Source organism: Theobroma umbraticum, unplaced genomic scaffold (assembly GCF_002168275.2).
Source record: "Theobroma umbraticum cultivar Fairchild unplaced genomic scaffold, ASM216827v3 scaffold_147.0, whole genome shotgun sequence".
Classification (NCBI taxonomy): Eukaryota; Viridiplantae; Streptophyta; class Magnoliopsida; order Malvales; family Malvaceae; genus Theobroma; species Theobroma umbraticum.
Genome location: NW_018397259.1, coordinates 9124874 through 9150087, shown reverse-complemented (window position 1 = coordinate 9150087; position 25214 = coordinate 9124874). Strand labels below are relative to the sequence as shown.

The 25214-nt window shown below is 37.1% G+C and overlaps 6 protein-coding genes across 10 annotated transcripts; 2 read left to right on the top strand and 4 right to left on the bottom strand.

Moving 5' to 3' along the window:
• Positions 1-31: 31 nt before the first annotated feature.
• Positions 32-2713, top strand: LOC110415859 (Chaperone DnaJ-domain superfamily protein). Of its 2 annotated transcripts, XM_021427616.2 has the most exons (3): positions 33-425; positions 1136-1204; positions 1951-2713. In XM_021427616.2, the coding sequence occupies exons 1-3, from the start codon at positions 135-137 to the stop codon at positions 2566-2568; spliced, it is 978 nt and encodes a 325-aa protein (XP_021283291.1). In that variant the 5' UTR covers positions 33-134; the 3' UTR covers positions 2569-2713. The 2 variants fall into 2 exon arrangements, with proteins under 2 accessions (XP_021283292.1, XP_021283291.1); XM_021427617.2 differs by lacking the exon at positions 1136-1204 and having other exon boundaries at positions 32-425.
• Positions 2714-2898: 185 nt separating this feature from the next.
• On the bottom strand, positions 2899-3654 carry LOC110415860 (Methyltransferase-related protein). Its single transcript, XM_021427618.1, has 2 exons — positions 3224-3654; positions 2899-3131 (listed from the first exon to the last, which is right to left on the bottom strand). Exons 1-2 carry the CDS (start codon positions 3380-3382, stop codon positions 3027-3029), a joined length of 264 nt encoding a protein of 87 aa, XP_021283293.1. The 5' UTR covers positions 3383-3654; the 3' UTR covers positions 2899-3026.
• A 3662-nt stretch (positions 3655-7316) lies between these two features.
• GDH1 (glutamate dehydrogenase 1) lies at positions 7317-12455 on the top strand. Of its 4 annotated transcripts, XM_021426649.2 has the most exons (11): positions 7317-7670; positions 7929-8026; positions 10096-10229; positions 10409-10522; positions 10645-10866; positions 11004-11078; positions 11226-11342; positions 11454-11704; positions 11799-11874; positions 11977-12063; positions 12152-12455. In XM_021426649.2, exons 3-11 carry the CDS (start codon positions 10122-10124, stop codon positions 12335-12337), a joined length of 1236 nt encoding a protein of 411 aa, XP_021282324.1. In that variant the 5' UTR covers positions 7317-7670; positions 7929-8026; positions 10096-10121; the 3' UTR covers positions 12338-12455. The 4 variants fall into 4 exon arrangements, with proteins under 4 accessions (XP_021282324.1, XP_021282325.1, XP_021282326.1 ...); XM_021426650.2 differs by lacking the exon at positions 7317-7670 and having other exon boundaries at positions 7833-8026; XM_021426651.2 differs by lacking the exons at positions 7317-7670; positions 7929-8026 and adding an exon at positions 9661-9782.
• A 200-nt stretch (positions 12456-12655) lies between these two features.
• LOC110415134 (H/ACA ribonucleoprotein complex, subunit Gar1/Naf1 protein) lies at positions 12656-14199 on the bottom strand. The gene is made up of 4 exons (XM_021426652.2): positions 13961-14199; positions 13663-13811; positions 13461-13576; positions 12656-13136 (listed from the first exon to the last, which is right to left on the bottom strand). The coding sequence occupies exons 1-4, from the start codon at positions 14103-14105 to the stop codon at positions 12965-12967; spliced, it is 582 nt and encodes a 193-aa protein (XP_021282327.1). The 5' UTR covers positions 14106-14199; the 3' UTR covers positions 12656-12964.
• Positions 14200-14319: 120 nt separating this feature from the next.
• Positions 14320-17221, bottom strand: RLP46 (receptor like protein 46). The gene is made up of 3 exons (XM_089783434.1): positions 17176-17221; positions 15026-17038; positions 14320-14956 (listed from the first exon to the last, which is right to left on the bottom strand). Exons 1-3 carry the CDS (start codon positions 17219-17221, stop codon positions 14625-14627), a joined length of 2391 nt encoding a protein of 796 aa, XP_089639560.1. The 3' UTR covers positions 14320-14624.
• An 807-nt stretch (positions 17222-18028) lies between these two features.
• On the bottom strand, positions 18029-24500 carry LOC110415132 (Protein kinase family protein). Its single transcript, XM_021426646.2, has 17 exons — positions 24089-24500; positions 22851-23311; positions 22295-22420; positions 22136-22209; positions 21955-22024; positions 21817-21872; positions 21642-21713; positions 21448-21542; positions 21167-21233; positions 20938-21067; positions 20639-20857; positions 20418-20548; positions 19746-19920; positions 19558-19648; positions 18916-19073; positions 18621-18809; positions 18029-18439 (listed from the first exon to the last, which is right to left on the bottom strand). The coding sequence occupies exons 2-17, from the start codon at positions 23253-23255 to the stop codon at positions 18380-18382; spliced, it is 2118 nt and encodes a 705-aa protein (XP_021282321.1). The 5' UTR covers positions 23256-23311; positions 24089-24500; the 3' UTR covers positions 18029-18379.
• Positions 24501-25214: the final 714 nt, after the last annotated feature.

The following is a 25214-nucleotide window of genomic DNA, read 5'->3' as shown; positions in this document are numbered from 1 at the left end:
TCCTCCGTCACCGTCAGTCAAATTATCGTTCCTCCAGACTGGAACTCCCTCAACTCAGAACTCCAATCCAAACCGGAGGAAACCTTAAAAGGACAACAGAACTTTTCCCCCGTGATTCAACTCCATGAACCATAATGCAGGCTCACCTCTTGGTGGGACCCTCTCCCGTCAACGGCTTCTACTCCTCCTCCTCCTTCATCTCCAATGGCAGCCTCTCCATTTCCGCTTCCCCGTTCACTGGCAACTGGCCCTACCCACATAACTCCCCGCGCAAATCCAGTAACCGTTGGATCCCACCGCCATCGTCGTCGTTTGCATCCGCGGCGGGTATCGACGGAGAGCAGAACCATTATTCGGTGCTCGGCGTCGCCCGCAATGCTTCATCCGCTGATATCAAGCGAGCTTATCGACTTCTCGCTCTAAAGGTAATATTTTCAATTGTTTTAACTCAATTTTATTAATGAAAAGGGTTTTTTTTAACCTTTAATCGTTCTGCTCCAATTATTTGCTTAATTGTTTGTGAGGTCTGGGGAAATGAACAAAAAATTGAATCTTGTGAATTACTGTTGGAAAATTTCATGTAAATTGATACTGCTTTCTAGTTTATGAGCTGTAAATTGATTATTTATAGAGGAAAAAGGCTCGAAAAAAATCCTATTTTTGTTAATTGTTTCTATTTTAGAGTGTGAGGTTGAATTTGTCACGCTGGCATGCTTTCTAGTTGTGTAGTTATATCAATTATAGTGAACTTACGATAATTCCTGAAGAAAATTTACATAAATAGATTATGAATTCTAAGAACTTTCCATAATTCTAGTAATTCCCTTTGATATGGAACTCGTCACGATCTCTGTATGCCATGGTTTATTAAACCTTTTGTTATGTAAAATAAATCAACATGAATCTTGGTCTGCGGAAGAGGGTTGTTCTGTATAATAGGAATCTTTGGATCGAGTTAGAGGATGTGAGGTTTGGACGTGGATAGTTGATATCAGTACCTACCAGCTGACCATATTATAAAAGCTTGAGTTTGTATTTGAAGATTTTTCCTTTCCCTACTTAAGAAGTGTATGAAATTAATTTGGCGACCTGCTAACTGTAACTATGCTTCACGTGTTTCATTTTTTAATGTCAGTATCATCCTGATGTTAGCAAAGACTCACAAGCTGGTGAAATGTTCAAGAGCATCCGTCATGCATATGAAGTGAGAATTCGTTCTATCATTGCTTCCTCATGATTCACTAATTGCTGGTTTTTAGTGTTTCTGTAAATTTGGGGAGACCTCATCACATTTGATTTGAAAGGATTGAATTTTGTATTTTGAACTGGCAAATTTAGTAGTGTTGGGGTACATGCAGGACAACATGGTTGCTGTGCGATTCTGTCGTGGGATAGGTGTAATGGGTGTAGTAATAGCGTATAAAACTCAGAATAATTGGGACTTTATTACTTACAATGGTTGGAATTTTGGGTTGAAAAGCACTAACGTGTGGGTTTTTCAAGCAAGAATGTGGCTACCTTATGCAAAATTGCTAAAGGGTGGGATTGTAAGCAGAGCTGCTTTCCCAGGATTCAGCTTTGGGGCAACAACACTGAATATTGACCTTCTTAGGAAGGAAGAGAATAAAGGGGAGAGGGAGGGAGAGAGAGAAGGAGAGCTGTGGATCACTACCCTGATACTTTCCTCTGAGTTCCCTAAGTATGAGCAAGAGTTACTCTTTAACTTCTTATCATGAAAGTTTGCTCCTGCTTGGGCTGTTATTGTGGATTGGTAGGCCATAATAATCCTTAAGTTAAGCTGAGAAATTCCTAATTAGTTATTATGTACCTTATATTAACTTCTGATCCTCTAGCTTCCCTCCTCTCTATTTTCACACTTCCTTTTTCTTTTGGGTTTATATTATGTTTTGGAAATCAATGACAGATATTCTTAAGTATTTTCCCTACCAGGTATTATCTAATGAAGTAACAAGGGTTCACTATGATCGTGCACTTACATTTCAAGAGGATGTTGGGAGGTCAGATAAAGGAAAATGGAACTATAGTCCTGAGTTTGAAGATGGGGTTAGGCTATATAGGTGGGCTGAAATCAAACGAAAAATGCAAGAAGAAAGATTTCAGGAACGATATAAGGTGAATGAGGAGTATTCTTCCTTCTATGACGAAACAGATGATGAGGCTGAAGACGAAAACCTGCATCAAGAGAGAGGCTCATTTATTGAAGTTCTAAAATCTGCTTTCATAACTCTGTTTTTACTGCAGACCTTTGGTTCTCTTTTTTCTCTCACCTTCAGTAGCCTAATGGCTCTATTTGATAAGAAGTTGGATGCTGGATACAAGATTGGTTATGTAATTGCCTGGGTTTTAGGCGGGAGAGGCGGCATTTTGCTGACTTTATGTATCTCCTTTGCAAGTTGGGTTTGTGGGAAAACAAGCAGCAGTGTAGTTGTTCTAGTGGTTGTAGCTATGTGGGTTGGCTCCAATCTTGCTAGATATGCTCCACTTCCTCAAGGTGCCCTCCTCGCACTCATGTACATGTCTATCAAGCTTCAAGTTGATTTAAAGTAAATGCTGTCATAGCATCATCTGTAACATGTATTTCTTTCTTTAACTGGTGGTTTTGTACATAATGTTTGTTCTCTTCAAATGTAATACAAAGGCCAAGTCATTGGAAAGAAAATTTCAAGGATGTGCATTCTAGTTTCTCTTTCCCTTTCCTTTTCCTTTTCCTTAATGTTCTTGTCTTTGATGAATAGTATTACTTATCTGTGCCCCTCTTGCAAATTGAACTAAAATCTCATTTCCGAGGCCTTGCCTTCATTCATCAATTCAAGAAACAATTTTGCAGGAAATTCAGCCATTCTACTTGGATAAATTGCATTCACAACATGGTAAAGATCTAAGAATGAGTGAAAATTTCATCTCTTGGAAATGAACAAGAAAGAATTAACATGTTTGTATGGTACAGTTATTGATTACAGAAGAAAAAACTAGCTTGAGCATACTTCTACCATATGTCAAAACTGTCAACTGTTCTTTACTTTTTCATCATTCTTCATTTCCTTGAGATTCCTCCACAAATACCTCCCACTAGCCATGTCAACAAATACCCAGAATCCATTCTGAACCATCTGGAATTCAAGAATATGAAAGTTTAGAAACAAGAAACAGAAACCACAAAAGGACAAACATGTCAGGGAAAGAAAATTATTTCAACACATACCCTTCTGAAACTGAATTCTTGTTTATCTTTGGCAACCATCTTGTCGGAATCCTCAGAGACTACATCGTCGATGTCAGATGATGAACGAACCGTCCTCCATGCAACATACCCTGCTAAAACTGCAGAGAAGAACACCAGCAAGAACCTCATAGGACACATTGCTCCTCTTTTTTCTTTCTTTCAAGCCAGTGGAAAACAATCTCTCTGCCTGGGCTTTTTTCAATGAGAGAAACAAAGAGATGAAGATTCCCACAAACCCCAATTTTTTCTTTTTCTCTGTTATCCGATGACAGATTAGATTCGTTGAGAATGTAGAGAAAGACAATGGAACAAATGGGGAGGAATTTTCTTTTTTAAGGCAGCCAGTGCACATGTATAAAAAGTATGATATATGGAAACCGCGTTGCTGCAGATTGAAGTTTTCTTGTATGGTAATGGACATGGTACAATTATTGTATGGTTTTACAAAGTCAATGATGGCTTACCAACTACATTAACAACTGGTCAACAATTTACTTTTTCAGTTGTGCTGGTATGAATATAAAATGTCAATGACAGCTTGGGAGTTTCTAGACATAACCCAAAAAGAAGAGCTTAGAGCCATAGTTTGTCAGATCCAACCATTCCAAAACTCCTTGGACAAAACCTACTTTTTTTATGAATATTGTTTGATCCCCACAGTTCCCTCTTTCATATTATTTTTGGGTCTTTTCTTTTCTTCTTGAAATTGAGAAGGCTAATGAGCTTGATTGGCCCAATTGTGCTTATCCCTTCAATTATGAATTCTTCTTCTTTGCTTGGTCTTATTCAAGAACTTTTCTGAAACAGGACAAAATCCAAAGGTTTAGGCTGCTAGAAGCAAAAGTTGACTTATTGCCTTATGGATTCTAGGAGCCCAATTTCATTAGATTAGGCTCTCCAGTACCAATTCCAGTGTTCTATCCTGTCTCCAGGCTTTCATTTAGAGCTAGAGCCATTTTGTTTGGGCTATAGATGTAAGGTTCCAGAGTCCACAAAGTTGAATTTCTTTTCTTTGTGTTTTCTTTTACTAATACTTATTGCAATAACTGGCTTGAGCATTCAACTTCAAAATATTAGGACATCCAAATGTTTAAATTTTAGTTCTAAATGGAGACTGAGCTTTACCCATCAAAACAAATGGAGTTTAAAGCTTTTTACTAGTGAATATATCAATAAGAATTACACTCCCAAGTCTCTTTCCTAATGGTAAATATAAATATCATTGAACTCAATTAATAACACCCAAGTTCATTTGATATTTAGATGCAACAGAAAAATTTAAGTAAAAATCATTATATTTATAAAGTGATATAAAGCACATTTGAAACACATGCATGCCCCAAAAAAAGATTATTCTACTAGTGCTAGTATTGCCTCTTGATTAATGTGTTTAAAAGCGCATGGAATCCAAGTGCTACTTCAAAATGAGAAGGAATCTATCCATGATGGAGGTGGTGGGAAAGAGAAATGTTTATAGATTCTGAATGGGATTTCCAACAAGATTCTTCTCTAGTGCTTCTCCTATGTTTGTTTCATTTATTTACATCATGTTGGTCCCCCTCATTTGTGTTTACTTATTGTTTTCTGCTTGTTAAAGCTCCCAAAACTGTGCAATGTGCTCTTTAAAGGCTTTCCAAAAAAATTAATTTCCTATTATGGATTTTAGTTGACAATTATTGAAAGGGTAAAAGAAAACCCTAAACCTTGAAAAAGAAAAAGAAAGAAGAGGCTTCCTCCCTATTTGAATTGTGAGGTGTAGCACCAATTTATTCCTTCAACTTGTTTGGGTAGGTCTCTTGACTATGTATCTATAGCTCCATGAAGAATAAATTAGGGAATAAAACATCACCCTGGTTGATGGGAGCTCAAATGTCATATCAAACTTTATCATTTATGAAAGTTTTGAAGAAAGAACAAATGTAAATACAACACAAATTCTCTTTGCATCAAGCTTTACAAACCTAGATGATTTTCAAGGATGGCATAAACTTAACACAGATAAATTGCTCTAACCCCCATATCCAGGTTCTTTTGCAAACAAATTGGGATATTAACATCAAAAATGGCTCAATCCATATGAGTCATATTATTGAAATTAACATTATGGTTGTACACTGCAAAGTAATACAGGAAGGTTTGAGTGGATGATAGGCAGGCCTTTGTAGTGGGGAAGCACTTTCTATGTTCCTTTATCTCGTTATAATGCTTTCAAAGGAAACAACAACAATTCTCTAAATTGGTTTAGTGTAGTGGAATCCCATCATCTTGACCCTCTATCTCCATTGGTTCAATATTCTTTTTCTTGCAATGGGGTGAAAACATAAAGTTATAAATTAGCTTTGGAGGCCAATGTTCTTATTCCAGAGAACATGCATGTTGATAGGTTGAAGGAAAAAGGAGAGAAGAGGCCAATTGCTGCATAGACTAATTTGTCAAAGTCAAGAAGTGTGATTATGATGATAATTGAATCAAAATCAAACGATCTGTGGGCATTTTAGTTAAGGAATATTAGGAACATAAAGCCCTGAATTTTTTTTTTTTTTGAATGATGTTTACTTATAATTTGAATAAGTTGACAAATTTGGTCTTTATTCTTAATGAAGCAAAGTGAATTATATCAACTTTATGAAATACCAAGCCATAAATAGAAGGGAAAATTAGGTACTTTTGGAATATTACCAATATTTTTTATCACCAAATATTCCAATCTTTCTTAATAATTACAAACTTTAGCTTGATAAGATATAAAACTTGAATCATTGAAAATATATAAGTCTATCTATACCTTAGCTAAGACATTTCTTTCTTATCAAGTTTATTTGATAGTGGAAATATGAAAAATTAGGATATTCCAAGCATGTTGATATAAGCTAGATAAATGGCTATTGTCACAAGTTATCATTAATGCAAGGAAAGTTGGGTCAATTGAAAATGAAAAGACAAAAGAAACAAAGGGAAGGATTTGATAAAATAAATTCTCCTTTAAATTTAAAATTTTGCGCTTATTAGACATAAATTTAACAAAATCATCTGTCAACTTATTTACAGTAGGAGAGATGCAGTGAATTTGCCGTCTTCCCAACTGTAATTTTAAGGCTTCAACATACCCTCAACCTCCACATTCATGATGAATATTGAGGAAAAGCTTTGGACTTGTCATATGTTTATGTTTGAATCTGATTGGAACATTCAACCACATGCACTACATATGATTCTTTAGTTGTATACGCAAGAGCAAACCAATGAAAACAATTACCGGATTGCGTTGCCTGATGAAAATATCTCCATTTTCCATGGCCCTGGAATTTCTATTAGCTATTCTTTCCAATATGCAGCATTAACTCCTTTCTTCTCACCAACAACATTTGACTCTAGATCGGCAGATTTGGGTAGTTTGAGTTTAAACCAATGGTGGGGTGTACCTGGAGCTTCTGACCATTTGATCAAGGGACGCCCACTTCGATTTGATTTATAAGTTTGAACTGTCAGACTAATTAAAAGCTTAATTGGTTTTAGGGTTTTACAATAGAAATTGAATTTATTAGGATGAAAAAAGACTAGGCAATGAAATTCATGAGTTCTCATGGCAGGCAGGCATCCACTGCCATGAAGATGGATAAAAGCAACGTTAGTTTATAGCTTGATTAAAAGCAAATGCATCAGAACCCTCCTGCCTGGTGATACCAATATGTAATGTAGAACTTTGCATGAAAAAGTTCTAATTCCTTTTTGAATCCTGACAAAGCAGATTATTTCTATTTTGTTTCTTTTATTAACTAAACAATTCTTTGCATATCTAAACACTGAAACTTTCTCTCTTGCATTACAAGTACAGTTTTAAAAGCAGATCTGCTTTGCTCAATGGAAAATGAACATAGAATCAAGGAGGAAGACTGTCAAGTGTGAATTGTTCTATGCATATTAAAAGACTTTGACGTCAGCTAATCAGAACTCTTGGAAACCTTTACACCATCCTAGTGGCATAGAGCCAATGACAAATGGTTCCTCAGTTAAAAGACACTCTTTTGATCACTATTTTGTCATGATCGAAAACTCTTGAACTCCATATGGTTTCTCTTTTCCTTGATTGCTCTCCACTCTTTTCATCAGTTCAAAGTCCCTTTTTGCAGACGATAAAAAATAGGAAAAAGAAGGATTTTAAAACCCTTCACAAAGAGCTTTGTCTGCTCACAAACCATGCCATCCATGGCCACTACTTAAATCCCACTGAGGCCTAACCAAATCTGAACACTGCAAATGAAAGTTCATGTAATGTACTCAAAACCCCTTACATTTCTCTAAAAAAAATTTCCCAAGAAATGATTACTATCCAAATGGAGTTCGCGTTGGATTCACGTTCTTGACAGAATTTGAGTTTCCAACATCTTGTGTATCCACATCAGATTATTCTCCTTCCTGTAAGCCTGTAAGCACACAAAAAAATTTTTTTCCTTCACTTTCTTTCGAAATCACTTGATTGAATGTGAGCTTTGTAAGGATGATGATTCTGTCTGGTGTAAGGAAAGCATCATATTCTTGTGGTAACATGTTGAATTGTTGATTGATGGGCGCATAAATCCAATTGTCTGTAGAATTTCCGGATTTATAGTTCTGAAAGATAGGAATATGATTCTGATTCTGTCTTTGGGTTTTTCCTTTTCTGCTTATATATTCTTGGATTCAGAGTTGAACTTGTGCATCACTTTCACTCCTTTGCTTAAAAGCTGATATCAAACTGCTGAATTATAATTGGAAGTGCCTTCCTCATATTTCATACCTCAGGTGAGAGCTCTTATAGCTTCTGAAATTTTTTGTTCTTCTAATCATCTCTCTATGATCTTGTGTTCTGAAATGTTAGGCATTTTAATTTGTGATGCTGCCTTTAGGAAAATGCATGTCTTTGTTTTCTTCTTTCTTTTTTTGGTAAATTTAATTGTTTTTCTCTTTATGGGGTTACCTTACTACAAATAGCAATGGAGTTACAGTAATGGCTTGGGGCTAGGAAAATTGGGTTTCTTTAAGACAAATATCCCATTAGCAAGCCCCACTTCTGTCTTTTATTGAACAAAAAGAAATTGGGTATGAATAAACAGAACAAAAAGAAACATTAGTACACTGTATATCCTCTGAATTGATTAACTCTGTTTAGTAATTCCTGAAACTTGCAAAAGGCGAAAACTTGCAAACACATCAATGCATTACATCCCCCATTATCATACATTTTTCTTCTTTCTTTTTGCTGCATGTAGACCTTAGATTATTGTTTTGTTCGTTTTTAGTCACATGGATGTGTTAGTCTTAATCCACTAAATCGAAGATATATTTGACATAGATAGCTAAAATTAAAAAAATGAAAGAGCTGAATCATGCAGAAGCACATTCTTGGAATATTTATGGTGGGTAGACATCAAGCACTAACCACAATCCAAAACCATTTTCCTGTTAAGAAACATCTGTTGCTTCATTGATCCTTCCTAGTTAGGCAGCCAGTGGCCAACCCTTGTATGACTTGTACTCCAGATCTAGCTTTGAGAGTTTGCTTCTTGATCTTATCCTCCTACCAATTTTCCCACATGTTTGTTATGACATCAGTACTGATCAGATACAGATAAGATTTCCAGCTATCCCCATCGTCACTAATTGAAAATATTTTATATAATCAATGTCCATGTCACCCTGGAAATTGCCTAGTTAAGGCTTAGGATTATTATGTTTTGGTTCATGTATCTTAATTTTTTTTATTATAATTTATATGATACATGAATTTTCATCATTCATGAGATTTATGAAATTTATGCATGTCTCACATTCATGGACCAACAATATTTTATTTATAAAATTAAAATTACAAAGATAGGGTCCATTTGTTTTTGTTCTCTTTCTTATGTTTTTTACCCCAAAAAGAAAAAAGGTAGTCCACAAAATGCCATTACAACTTGACTGCACAGATTATGCAGTGACCGTGTGATTTATCCACAAGAGGATAGTGAAGTGAAATTGATATCTTCAAAGAAGTTGGATTTGATTTGGATCAGTTGGTTTGGTGAAGGCAAAACCAGTTTAGGCTATTACCAAACATGAAGACAAATAGAAATCATCAAATTCTAGGAAGTTGTCAGCTTTAAACTTGGTGAAGATATGCATTAAACTAATGACAGAGTCATTAATTAACTGCTCAAAGCCCAATGTATGACAGCAATCAAAGGGACCACGAAATAAATATTACATTAGACCAGATGGGGAAGGAAGGAAGGATTTGACTTAGGGACCTCTACCCTTCAAAGGAGAGACAACAACCCTTAGACCAGATGCGGCGAATTTTCAAGGCAATATAAAATATTTTGTGTGGCATCAAGATAAAGATTTAGTTTACATGCAGAGCATACACAGCAGACTCTAAGATCAGTCTGCCTGTTAATATTGAAGTAGTTAGGCAACTTTTGCATGTCAAGATTATCTGTAAAATGCTGATAAAACATGACAAGACATAATCTTACGTTGAAAAGAATGAAAGAAAGAGTTCCGTTTGAACGATTAGGTTTGTTCGAATAATTATATTTGTTTCAAAAATCGTGTCTGTGTAAACAGGCTTATCTTTAATAACCGTTTGAAACTAAACAAACATGTATGTTTTCATTGTATATAAAAATGCAGGTTGTCTAATAGAATATTAGATGGTAATGACTTCATTTGTCATGCACATGAATCACATTCAAGTTTTGGTCGTATTGTCCACAAGGGAATTGGTTTAAATTGACGCAACTTCTTCATCTTGGATACATCAGTTAAAATCTTAATCTTCTGTGTCTTTCTTTTTCTTCCTTTTTTTTCCCCCTTTTTTTGCTCCTCAGAAAGTGCTGACTTCTAAGAAACAATAATGAATGCATTAGTGGCAACCAACAGAAACTTTAAACTGGCAGCCAGGCTTCTTGGTTTGGACTCTAAGCTTGAAAAGAGTTTGCTAATCCCTTTCAGAGAAATTAAGGTGATATAAACTTCCCTTTAATCTCCATTGGCTTTCATTTTGTTGTGATTATTGGAAATGTTGTTGAAAAATGCAGAAATGTTGTATCTATGAAGGGTCAAGAGGGCTTGGAGATAATGATTTGATAATATGTTATAGTTCTTCTCTGCTGCTCTGATTGCTTGTGGACATATCTGTAGGTTGAATGCACCATACCCAAAGACGATGGCACTTTGGCTTCCTTTGTTGGGTTCAGGGTTCAGCATGACAATGCAAGAGGGCCCATGAAAGGAGGAATCAGATATCACCCAGAGGTGTTTACATTCTGCTGTTTGAATTAACATGCCTGATAGCAAGTTAACGAATCAAGATTCTGTCTACTTCGTTAACTTCTTGTTGCATAGTTTGGATTCTGATCATCCTATGAATAATCTAGGTTGACCCTGATGAAGTGAATGCTTTAGCACAACTAATGACATGGAAGACTGCAGTTGCCAATATCCCATACGGTGGGGCTAAAGGTGGGATAGGATGTAATCCAGGAGAGTTAAGCATATCTGAACTGGAACGGCTTACTCGAGTTTTCACCCAGAAGATACATGACCTGATTGGAGTTCACACAGATGTTCCAGCACCTGATATGGGTACAGGTCCACAGGTACAATAGGCCTCAAATATCTCAGTTCTATCAGTTTTCCTTTTATGTTGGTACTTGGAGATGATGAGGAAGTGATCTTCAATTTTTATTTTTTATTTTCAAAAAATTGATAATGGTGTTTTCTGTTTGTTAAACAGACAATGGCATGGATTCTAGATGAGTACTCCAAATTCCATGGCTATTCACCTGCTGTAGTAACTGGAAAACCAACAGTAAGTATATACACAGAGAGCGTTTGACTTCACATTGAATTATGCTAGTAATTTTAAGCCTAGAGATTTCTGCAAATTGACTTTAGGACTTTTCTTTATAATTGAGGATAATTTAGAAAACTTATGGATATTACCCTTTTTCCTTAGGATCTTGGAGGATCACTTGGCAGAGATGCAGCTACTGGCAGAGGAGTGCTCTTTGCCACAGAAGCCCTACTTAGTGAGCATGGAAAGACCATCTCTGGACAAAAATTTGTAATACAGGTGCACCTTCAACGCCAGAAATTTAAATTATGACTCATACACTTAATATAATGGACTGCGGCTCCATGTAAAGTACAGTTCTCAAAATGATGAATGCTTATTCCATCTCAGGGCTTTGGAAATGTTGGATCCTGGGCTGCCCAGCTCATCCATGAAAAGGGTGGGAAGGTTGTTGCTGTGAGTGATATCACTGGAGCCATAAAGAACAGCAAAGGAATTGATATTCCAAGCCTACTCAAGCATGTCAGGGAAAGCAAGGGTGTCAAAGGATTCCATGGTGGGGATTCTATAGATCCCAATTCAATTCTGGTCGAAGACTGTGACATACTCATCCCAGCAGCACTTGGTGGTGTCATCAACAGGTTCTTTTTTCGGCAACAACAATTTTTTTTTTTAATATTGCCCAGCAATACTGTTTGCTTAAAACTAAAATATTGTCATTTGATCTAAATGAAGGGAAAATGCAAATGATATTAAAGCCAAGTTCATAATTGAAGCTGCTAACCATCCAACTGATCCAGAGGCTGATGAGGTTACTGCTTGTCTGAAGTTTGCAATTAGCCAGTTACATAACTAAAAAGAGAGGCAAACAAACAATTTCATTTCATTAATTCGTTGTCTTCTTTACCTGCAGATCTTATCAAAGAAAGGTGTGGTTATCCTTCCAGATATATATGCAAACTCAGGAGGAGTAACTGTTAGTTACTTCGAGTGGGTGCAGGTATTATATTTGAAACTCATCTGCTTATATTACAAGTTACAGGACAAATACTTCAGGGAGTAATGATAGTGGTCATTTTCCATTGCAGAACATTCAAGGCTTCATGTGGGATGAGGAGAAGGTGAACAATGAGCTAAAGACATACATGACCAAAGGATTCAAAGATGTGAAGGAGATGTGCAAAACCCACAATTGCGACCTTCGTATGGGAGCCTTTACCCTTGGAGTTAACCGTGTTGCTCGGGCTACTCTTCTGAGAGGCTGGGAAGCATAAGAGTGCTTTGCTGGTTTAAATAAAGATGGAGGCTACTATGAAGCCTCTGATTCTTGTCCACCTGTTGTTCTAAACCCTCATTCAATTGAAGTTCTGCCATTTTTATTTGTTGCCTTAATGTACCTGTTTGGTTCCCAAAAAGAGTGTTATATCTGAGCATATAATTGATTACTCTGATCAGATTTATAGATGAAGCAATAACATAATGGTCTTGAATTCACAGCAGAACAAACCTAGGTTCAAAATTTACCAGCACTGAAACCTATCCTGCTTTTGTTTGCCATTCTTTTAGTGAAGTAAAGAGTATGGAACATAGCATTTACTCAAGGCATGACTGATCATCAAAGCACTGTACAATTTCAAGCAGTGCAACACTGCCAGCCAGCATCTACTACAAGCAATCAACAGATTACAGCCGTCTCAGACCTACAACAATCTAGAATGGATCATATTCAAAACTTGATAGTTGCACTTTGGATAAACAAAAATGTGAAATAAGTATATCTCCAATTGACACAACCAAAAGTCTCAATTAAGTTCGATATCAAATTTTCAAAGTTGTATGCCCATGACATCTGAAAGAGGCAGCACAGAAGGGCATTGGTAATGTTACAAACTGCTATTAGTCTAAAATCTCCCCCTGCCTCTAAACCCACCACCACGGCCACCACCCCTAGGACCACCTCTGCCACCTCTTGGGGCACCTCTTCCACGAAATCCACCACCTCCACGAAATCCACCTCTACCACCACCTCTGCCTCCTCCACGACCACCTCTTGCACCAGCTTGTGCCTGTCCCCTACAACAGCACAAAATATGATATTAGAATTTTTCTGGGTCATACCAGAAATTCAAACAAAAAAATTCTGGATCATACGTGAAATTCAAACTAAAATAGCCAGAATGCATGATAACTCCCAAGTAGAGTATGTGACAAATGATTCCAATACATATGCTATAACTACCAATTACACATCAATAATTTAGGATACATAAAAGATATTAAAGCACATCATCTCAAAACAACTCCTGGACATAACCATCAATCCCCAAAAGAAATCAAAATGAAAGAAATGAAATCAAAGCAGTTTTCAGACATGGGATGTAAGGATTACAAACATACTTTGGTTGTGGAAGAAATTTTGCAAGAGGCAAAAGTTTGCTCGGGTCAATATAGAACTTATCACCCAGGGCATACGAAGTCGCCACAATACCTTCCAACATTTTGATTGAAAAATACTGCAACAAGCAGAAAAGTAAATAAATGAACACACATAAAGTCCAAACTATGAAAGAAAATGATTCAAACTAGCAATGGAACTCACAGATTCATTGATGGGACCAAAAATTTCATCAACTTTCCCAATCTGGGTCTTGTTCTGTAGATAGATTGGAGCATTAAAATAAGGTATTTTCTCGTTGGTTAGCCTTGTCACTGCATCACCCTCACAAGCATGAAGAAATGTAGATACCTCTGCATAAATAACAAAAAAAAAAAAGCCAAAGTTCGGTTTTTTTAACTTCTCTTTGCATCAAAATCGCTTCTTTCTTTTACATTTCTTTCACTTTCTTAGCATCCAAACAAAACAACAAAACAAAGGTACCAAAAAAAAAAAAACTAACCCACTACTTCAGCAGGAGGCCCTTCATCACGGAACCCACCGCCACCACGTCCAAAACCGCGACCACCGCCTCCTCGGCCACCTCCTCTCCCTCGTCCACCGTCTCTGCCGCCCCTGAAACCCCCGCCGCCTCTCGGTGGTCGCATTTTCTTCCTTTCTGTTTTGCTTCTCTGAGCTGAGGGCTTTGAAGGGGTATTCCTTTTTAGCGTTTATACCTAAACAAGTGAGAAATAAAGAGCGTAGGGTTTTGAAGTTTCTTTGGAAGAGCCAAAATTACTATAGTACCCTTTAGTTTTTGTTAATTCACGAATGGTAGTGGCCGTAGGGCCAGTTTGGTTCTTGAATTGGACCACTCAGAAGCCCAAAGGAAGCAAACACATTTTTTTATCATCTATTTGCTAATTTCATGATTGCATGATCAAAGTTCTGTGCTTTTTTCAATAGACCAAGGCTTCATTATGTTCTACAAAGGGAAAACTATCAATATATTCATCACACTTAATAAAAGGGAACTCATTAAATTCTGATGAGAAATGCCTAAGATGGTGTAGTTCAAGTACTTCTGGTGCAACCTTGAGACAGCCAATAGCCTAGATGGCCAAGACTGATGGAAACGAACCCAGAGGTGGAACTGAGCCTTTCCATTTCCTGATACTGAGAGTCATTCACCTTCGACGAGCATGATGCCGGCGGTGATGCAATGGTGTAACGGTGAAATAACCAATGACATACATCAGTGCAGTTGAAGACAAGAACCCAACAGGGTAGCCAATTCCTGCCGCTTCCCATGAAAACCATGTTTCCTTTTTCTCCTCCTCCGGTGACTCAGGTGGCTGCGAGCCTTCTTCACAAGGAGCATCAATTTGCACCCCGCACAGTCCACTGTTGTTGGCATAAATGTCTGGATCAATCAGCCTATCCATTTGAGGACTCTCAGGAATTTTACCTGCGAGTTTGTTGTTGCTCAAGTCTAAAGTATTTTTTTTTTTGAAAGATGGTTTTTATTAATAATGAGCTGAAATTTCGTGGGGAGTCTTCAACGTTGAGATTTGGAAGTCTAAAGTATTTAGTTTCTGGAGCTTGGCAAATGATCTGGGTATTTCACCATCAAAGTTATTGTGTGACAAATCCAAGGCCTCTAAACTCTCCAGATCACCAAAACTCATAGGAATGTTGCCTGAAAGCTCATTGTATGAAAGGTTGAGTAGCTTCAAACGTTTAAGACTGCCTAATGAAGGAGGAACTTCTCCTGATAACTGGTTCTTTGACAAGTCCAAGAAAGTATAGATATCCAGGTTCCGGTTGGAGAGGCCTCGCTTTGAATTCTTCCAGTTTACTATCAAGTCATGGATTTCAACTTGAAAGCTAAAAATTTCAGAAAGCGTTGATGGGACATCAGGTGTATCAATCATTCCAGTAAGATTCCCGAAGCTTGGAGGAATGTCACCAACGAGGTTATTGTTGGAGAGGTCTAGGATTCGGAGACTACTAAGATTTGACAGATCATCCGAGATTGATCCCTCAAAGGAATTGTCCCTAAGATTAAGTACTTGAAGTGAGGACAACTGATAGAGGAATGCTGGAAATTCACCAGTTATATTGTTGTCATGAAGATCAAGGTGTTGAAGCTGACTCAAATTGCTCAAATTCTGAGGTAATGGACCAGAAAAGTCATTTTGGCTTAATGAGAGCATCATTAGGTTCAGTCCAAAAGCTGCAGGAACCTTGCCAGACAACTTATTGGAAGATATATCAACATAAGCGATTAAGCCATCTTCTCCAAATGCTGGAAATTCACTGCCAGAGAAACTATTTGTTGACAAGTCCAGAAGTAATAGCCTATAGATTTTGGAGAGAGATTTTGGCACCGGCCCAGAAAAATTGTTTTCTGAGAGCATGAGTACCATTATTGAAGTAGTATTAATTTCTCGCAGTTCCCCAGAAAAGTTGTTCCTTGACAAGGCAAGGACTGACAAATTTCGAGATTGAAACAACTGAGGTGGGAGCGAACCTGCAAGTTTGTTATCTGATAAAATAATAGTTCCGAGATTTAGTTCAGCTAACCACTGTGGGAAGTCTCCTTCGATCTGATTCTCACTCAAGTCCAAGAAAATAAGATCAGTTTGATTGGCAAGCCAGCGAGGAATCTGACCACTGACACTGCAAGATCTCAATGACAAAGAAGATAACTTACACTTTGGAGTGATTGTGATGTCGTTATTCCATGCTAGTCTGTTTCCTCCAAGGTGCAACTTCTTCATCTCCTTGAGATCAAATAACCATGTTGAGATCTCGCCAGAGAGCTTGTTATTCTCCAGCTGAAGTGTCTCCAGCTTTCCCAGCGTCTGAATTGATGATGGGATTTCACCACTCAAATTATTCTTGCTCAAGTCTAAAGTAGTTATGTTCACCAAGTTCCCAATGTCTGCTGGAATCTCCTCCGACAATGAATTGTTCTGCAGCTGCAATACTTCCAGCTTCCTTAGCTGCAATATTGACAACGGAATCCTGCCAGAAATTTGGTTGCCCGGAAGTGTCAACTTCCTCAGTTCAGTGAGGTTTCCAATCTCTTCAGGAATCTCTCCACGAATGATATTGGCATCCAAGCTCAACTGTTTCAACTTCCTAAGACCGCCAACATCGCCAGGTAAGCTACCCTCAATCTTGTTACCACTGAGATCAAGGAATTCAAGATTCCTTAAACGAAACAACTGAGGAGGAATAGAACCATTGAAGCTATTTCCCCTCATGTCAAGATACGCTAGCTCGGTCAAATTGCCAAACCCAATGCCTGCAATTTCACCTTGTATTGAATTGTAGGAAATGTCAAGCGACATTAAGGTCTTTATCCGGAAAACTGATCCCAAAACAGTTGAAGTCTTTCCTACCAAGGGAAAAAGACTGGATAGATTAAGACCAGTCACTTCTTGCGAAGATGAGCGAGAATTGCACTGTAGCAGGAGCCACTGACAACATTCCGAACTGGAATTCCATGTCTCTAAGCCACCAAGAAACAAATCTGTTAGGTTGTCCGTTACCATGTCTCGAACTAGTAAATCTTTCAACTCCAGGAGAGCTTCTCGTTAATCATGAAGGCATGAAAGGGAACCCCTGAGGCTGAGGCATAGGATAAAGAACATGAAGTATGATCCAGAAAGAAGGCTTAAGTTGGCCATTTTTAGCTCTTTGCTTTTCACTTTTTTTCTGCTAAACCACCTTCTGCTGGTATAGTTATGTGTATAGGAGGAACTAGGCGATCCATACGTCGAAGTCAAAGTGTGAATCTTTTTTTATAATGTAAAAAATCTGGTGGGAAAGTGAAGAGAAGTTGCAGCTTTCTTGTCTCAAGGAGTCGCCTGACCCTGTCAACAATTTATAGTCATTGAGAGATTCATGGTAAATTTGGAACCCGTCAGACAAATCATAAAGGAGCCCGATATTCATTATCAGTACATTGAATCATAGGATCAAAGAAGTTTAGTTCTCTGGAAGGAAGCCTCTGTCGTCTTCTTTCCGTCAACATGTCAAGTTCAAGGTAGTGCTTCTTTTGTTTTTGACTGTAATGACGTGTTGCCATCAAATCAATTTAGTATTTGATCAGGAAAATTCCCGGAAGATGTTGGATTACTGGTTTTTAATGACCAAAGCTGAACTTGAAGTCAATGGAACATAGCATCATCCGAAAAATAATCCTGCTGATACATAAAACTGTGAACTGATCCAGCTGGACTCACTCTCAAGCATTCTGATCAGAAAAGAGCAAGATCACCATATGGGTTATTTCAAATTTAGCTAAATAAAGCTTCCCGCTGTTGGAAAACTGTCACTGAAACAGACAATTTCATTCTGCTTCAGTATCCCACCATTTCCGGCATGATAGAAAGTATCACAAGCCCTCATAATCAACTCTTAATCCGGCTTGAACAGTACAGTTATTTAGCTAAATTTAGCTTTGTTTTCATCCTTGGTCCATTTGATTTCCTTCCTTTTTAGGTTGGAGGATGAAGGGATTAAGTACTGGGAGTTATGGAGGGTGGAGAGGAGGGAGAGAAGGTGAACCATTTCCCACTTTAAGAAAAACATTGCTATTTATGATGATTACTTGCAGCCAGTTATGATAATTCAAAGCACAAGACCTGTTACTATGAAATGTATGTTTTAACAAACAGCTGCCCACACTATCCCAGGCCGGCTCAGGGCATTAGAATTCCAACTCCCAAATTCTATTAATTCTCTTCCTTCTTTTTGTCTTTCTTTTCCTTTTCCCCTTTATACATTCCCATATGAGGAGATTTTATAGCAGAATTAACCCCACCCATACTCAATTCAAGACCAAAAATACCTCAACAGCTTTCAAAAATTTGAACTTTTAAATTATTTTTTTTCCTTTTGGGACTATGTCACAATGTACACTCCAGAATTAGCAGACTGTCCGCCCATAACAAATTGATGCAATGTAGAGATTTTTGGCCCATTTTTCCTGCAACAATGAACAATCATGATATAAGATAAAAGACTCATTAAAAGAAGAGGTTGAGCATCTATAATAAAAGAGAATAGACCAAGCAACACTCAGCACCCACTGGTAATGCTTAGAGAAGTGAATTAGCATTGCCATAGGAGTTGAAAGATGGCAAGGGGCGAAAATAGGGAATACCCACCTTTACATGGGCGCTAGGAAAGGCAGATGTACGCAGAGTTTCCTGAGTTTCATCCATCATTTTTCGTTTTGGAATGCTCAGTATGAAGGCAGCTTGATCTGCAGTTGCAGCCATAGATGTTATTCTGTAACCGCTCTCCCATCGCCGATGTATTCCCTCGCTTGGATACAAAAAGTCAAGCTCCACAACCTTGATTCAATGAAATAAATATAAAAGGACATGTAATCAGCTACTTTGGAAATGGTGGGCAGTGGAAAAATAGAAGATGTACGTACCCATCTAAAGAAAGGAATACCTGATCAGAAAATCCAGAGTTCCTAGACATTACCACACCCCAGCGACTCCCAGCAGTTGTCATTGATGTTACATGAAAGCCTTCTTTCCACTTCTTATTTATCCACTTGAAGGGAAAAGATTCACTTACTTTGTAGGACTGCTGGGTGTAGGGAGTTCCTACAAAGTCACAGGATTTTGCAAACAGCTTAGCAAATAGTGATCAACATAATTTGAATGCTACAAATATGTAAGAATCTCAGGCATGCTCAAAACAAATTGCTTTAGCCAATCTCCTCTTGCAACTCGCAAGCTTAATATTAAGTATACTATCATGCTAAAGGTTAATTACAAAAAACAAGCCTAATTCAATTGTCTTTCAACATAAGTTGTGCAACTCAAGGATACAAGGTCGAGGCAGACATGTAACCTTATTTATTGGCCCATGTATATATATATTACTCTCAGAAGCTCTGAATGTAAATGACGGTAGCATCATGGCAGCAGCTCCAGGAAGATGAACCCTCCAGGCTAAATTGTAACACATGAATTCAATCATGCATCGCTCCACTCTCGGAAAACTCAATGGCACCACTTAAAAATTAATTTTATCTTAGTTTTACGGTCATCAAAAAGGAAATAAACTTCGTTGCTGATTACCAACCTTTTGACATAACAACCAAGGAACTCGCATTATTTGCTCCAGCTATTGAACTTATATAGTAGTTCTTTTCCCACTGCTCCATAATCCAATCCTGATGAAAATCCAATAGATATTAATGTAAGGAGTATATCAAAGAATGCATGATGCCAAGCAGAAAAATGACAGAATTAGTGCTTTAGAATGATAACCTTGTGCAGAAAGACTGTTGACAAATCATAAACCTGGCAAGTGAATCCCGTTCCGGCATCCATGATCAGGGCCCAGAGATTAGCTGCTGAAGCGACACAACTAATAAACAATCCATCTTCATTACCCTTATCTATGTGCTGACGCAACCTTGAATCTGCTACATTGTAATGATATCTACAAGATTGATAAAAGGTTACAGGTAGGATGAACACCGTTTGAGAGATACTTCAAGATGAGACTTCTAAGCAAAACAAATGTCAAACCTCATGGTTGAATATCTCATATTTTCACCCAAAGAAGCATGCACCACAAAACAAACATCAAAGACTGGCAACCTAATTTTAATGGACCACATTTAACTTAGAACAACCAGCCACATTTACTTAAATTTTTGCCTGTCACTATACATGTTTCATCATCACATATAAGACATCAATTGTGAAAGTATTCACCAAATATGCTATTTTATTACTGTGATGAGGAAAACATGCAAAATTGATAAGATTAACTCACTGCCATACCAACTTATAATGAATGTTAATAATTCAGACCACTCAATTAAGCTCACAGACAACCTTCAGGAGTAGAGAGATAACAAAATGTTTGTGCAGTTCATCATACAAGCAGAAGTAGAAATGAATATTATATATAACAAGAAAATGCAACTTTACCTCTGCTTCATAGGACGGCGTGCATTGTAAACAGAAATCCACTGAGTAGCAGGACTACCAAGGCGTATTTTTTTCTTCGGTTGCTCATCTTCTTCCAAATTAATGACTAATCTTCCCCGCTTTTGCCCAACCTATTTATGCAAAGGGAAACAGAAAAAGGTTGTTTAATTGAGCATCCTATCCGATCCAATTTAATTGGAGAGAAACAGCATAACAACCACCTTAAGAGCTCCATCAATTCTTATTGGCCTCAATGGCGTGCATGGTTCAATTAGGCTTTCAAAGAAGGAAATTAGCTTGGCATAATTGGGCTCCTCATCAAACTTCATATTTGTAACAGCTTCAAGAAACTGTCTAAATGGGGCAGGACAAAAGCAACACATCAACTCTGGAGAAGTGGCCATCTTTTTCTTGCAAACCAGAAAACTCTTGTTATCCCCCTGTGAAGTTCCAGAGAAAAGCCATATATTCAGAGGAAGTAAATCAGATTAGATAAATCTTTAATCAAAACAACACAAACCTGATAACCCTGCCATGGTAACCGTCCTTTTATTAGAAATATCAATGTGTATGCCAATGACTCAAGGTCATCCCTACGACTTCCAGTCCGACCTAAATGTGCATGTACACTAGCATACCTAATTGTTCCCCTGCCAAAATGAATATCCCAAGATATTAACACCAAGCATAAGCATTAACTGGCGACATTTAAAAAAATGAAATAAGATAACATAAACAAATCTATGCACCTGAACACATCAGGCCTCTGATCATAATCAACATGTTGACCAGAGTGTGCATCTTTCCATCTAGAAGCTGATACGAGGACATGGGAAGCAAACAGATATTAATACCAACTTGGGAATAGGATTTATTCCATCTCAGTTAAAGACATGACATAAAATGAGAATCTCTTAGAGAAATCTTCCATTGAAGACGAAAAAGAAAACAGTAAGTGTTAATCATAACGTGCTCCTGCTTGAAACTTCAGAAAGAACATACAGTTAACAGAGAAGAGAGGAGAACATACCTAAACCAAGATCAATAAGATATAGCTTCTTCTCATCAGCTGATCCAGGTTGACCTAGTAAAAAATTCTCAGGCTTCACATCTCCATGCACAAACCTTTTTTTCAAGCAGACAATAAACAATGCCAATCAGTTGTAACTATGCAAAACAGGAGGGTGAATTTAACAAAGTGCAGAAAGATACAAAAGGACCTACCCCTTTAAATGAAGCTTTTCAAGAATTGATATTGCCTCCACTGCAATGCAGGCAGCCATAGTTGGTGACATCCTATCATAGCACAACATGTTAGAAGACTGAAAGAGTATAGTAGACACATATAGACATGCCTGGGTAGGTACAACAGAGACAGGAGGAAGATTCTATTTCTTACGATTGTCCTAGAGAATTCCAAACATCCCATAGGCTAGGACCAAGCATATCCATTACCTGAAATATTCATTAATGTTGCTTAAGATATATTAAGTAATTTGGGAGACAAGACACTAAGGAGCTCAAAATCAAAACTCACCAGAATGTAGAAGTCTCCCTGGCGACCCTTGTAATGGACCCAAGGAATCCCATAGCATCCGTTTAGGGTACTTTTCATTTCACGAGGAGATTAGAAAGAAAAATGTGAGAAGTTACATACTGCATTAAAATATGTAGAAACAAAAGCCTGATACACAATTTTATGATTAAAGATGCCATACTTGTACACTTGCCACTCGTAAGGCGGACCATAATTGCAGCCTTTACTGTTCCGGTGCTCAAACTTCAAGGCTACCTGTGATGAAAAGAATCAGCCGTTACATCCCAAGTGGTTTGACCTGGATAACCCTTGAACATGGGCATGAGTTTCTCAGACATACCTCAATTGCATCTGGTCCAGTTCTATCACTACCACCGCTTACCCTTCGGCCAACATAAACTTGGCCAAAACCACCCTTACCCAATTTCCTTTCTATCTTATATACAGGAGAATTACCCACTTGTACCTGCAACAAGTAACATAAAAGTATTCAGTCAACAGCTTCGTTGAGGTGAAGAACTAAATAATCAGGCACGTTTTAGTTGGTAAGAATCTAAGGATTAAAAGACAAGCGACCTAACATACAATGAAACACCCGTGACTTGACACAGTAAAACAATCTTCAGTTTCATGTTAAATCAAAATGCCAATGATTTTCCAAATATTTTCAAGCAAATTTTAAATGCTGAAATGAAGAAATTACTCTTTTTGAAATTGTATGACTAATATAGTAGTTAGCTCTTAGGTAAATAAAGCATACTAGAAGAAATTGAATTCATCCAGTATTCTTGCCAAAGCGAAGTGTCCCAGAATAAGCAACTTAATATGGAAGATTTAAGTAACAAATAAATATATTCAACCAAAAAGGAAAGATATAGTACGCAATATGGAGTTACCCGTTCAGGAACTGGGGTTGTGCTAGCTTCTTCTTCAACCCCCATTATTTTGTCAGCGCTCCCACCCTCCATTGCAATATCTTTATCTGCCACTACCTCTACTCGATTTAAAGCAGGTTCTGCAGCAGCTAAAGGTGCAGCCTCAGGAAGAACCTGACAAGGCTCAGGGTCCAAATCTATCAATCTTATGCCCCGGCCTCTACCAGCAGCTGTTGGCCTTGTAGGTACCGCCGGTGAGGGCCCTTTGGCTACAGCTGCAGCATTACCCCTTCCTCTTCCACCAACTCTCCTCCTGGTTCTGTTTTGAGCAGGCAGTACCCAATTCTCTGCTTGATCAACAGGTTGAGGAGGCTGAAGATCATCAAGGCGTTTTGACCTCCGGGCTCCGCTTCGCAACTCTGGCATCCTCACCCCATGCAATTCACATTCCACTTAATATCCTCACCACCCCTCCAGATCTTCTGTAACCAAGAAAGTAACCAACTTTACCAATATGGAAACCAATAAACACGTGTCATAAGTAGAACACCACGCATTTGGAAAGCCCGTATAATTGATAACTAACATTTGAACTTCTTTAACAAACCCTTAAGCAAATAACCAAGATTTACATAACCTTTTTCTATCATGACATTACCAGATATAAAATTATAAACAATAATAACACAATCAGTGAGTAAATTATCAAAATGAGGAAACAAACAATTCTTGCTATAATCATCGACTAAGTATCTGTCTCAAAGAGGATAAACCAAAGAGACTATTTTTAGCAAACATTCTTCAAAAAGAAATCTATTTTTGCCAAGAACCAAGTACCTTTATAGCAAATGTACCTAAAAACATACAAAAATCAATGCAAGCTGATTCCATATGTGATCAAAAAATATACAAACTTCATAGATCATCAGAATCAGTCATCTAAGTCTCAAACAAAATAAACTTCAATCATTTACAATAACAATCAACAATATTTAGGTTCATTAAATCAATCAAACAAAATAACAAAGCTCAATCAACAATATTCATATTTCATCACCCCCAAAAATGATTAAAAAATAGAAAATTTTCAAAACTCGACATAAAAACTTTTCATTTTTCAATCAGTTCAAGTCCGATTCTCAGTAACCAAACAATCACCAATCTGATCATCCAACTTTTCATCAAAAACACATAATCAAAAGTAAAACTGATCATCAAACAAGCTAAAAAAAACCATGTTAAAAAGACAAATAACTCACAGATCAATTATCCTCCAAAATCTCGATAGGTCAAGCACAGATCCTTAATGAAATGTTCAAAAAACACATTTTTTGGGCTTAATATTAGAATCCCAGAAATAAAAATCAAGACTTGGGGAGGAAAGTCTTGTTCTTTGGATTGTTGGGGTATAAAGTGAAGATGAAAAGGAGGCCAAAAAATTAGGGTAATAAGAAGAGACAGCAAAAAAAAAAAAAACAGAAAGGAAGAAATAAAGAAAAAAAAATTGAGAGATTGATTGATTGAAATGCAAGAGAGAGAGACAGAGAGGAAGAAAGTTTATCAGGTTGAGATTTGGGTAAGGGACTTTTATGTGTCAAACAAAAAGGAAACCAAAAAATAAATATGTATGTAATTGTAAATGGTGCTGATAGTGGTGTTCTTTGTTGCTGTTGATGTTGGTTTATCAACATATATATGTCTTAAAAAAATTTTAAAAATAAAAATATATATATTTAGTATTTTCCTTTTAATGAAAAGGAAAATGATTTTTAAATACCAATTAATTAATGTGAATTTTTTATTGATTTCAAATAATATTAAAAGGAAAAAAAATTGTATGGTTTTATGAGAGTAAACATGAGAAATGCAAATGTGGCAATGTGGTAGCCAAAAGGGATTTTTGTATTGTGGACTTACAAAGACCTAGAACTAACTGACTTTATAAATATTAAATATTTTATGCATTTTTTTAGCTATATTTGTTTACTTCATTATATATGGAAAATATTTAAATATATGGACCATGGGATTTAGCATGTGGATTTTGGATTGACAAAAATGCCAATGTGAGATGATTCAAATTACATAGACTTCTCCCTTTGTTGTGGGTAGGTTTGGCTACCTCTCAAAATTATTTTTTTTTTTTTTTTTTTGCCTTCTCTGGCTGCCATTGCCCATTTGACAACTATAAATAGTAATAGATTAATAATATCCAAAAAGAGTTCTTTTGACAAGAATAAACAAAGGGTTGAACTTTTTAGCAGGAAAGCAACAACCTTTACAAACAAATCTAAATTGTTCTTAGTTAAATTAAATCAAATTAAAAAATTGGGTTTAACCCATAGAAGATTAGTCGATAATTTGGTTTATTCCAATCAAATATAG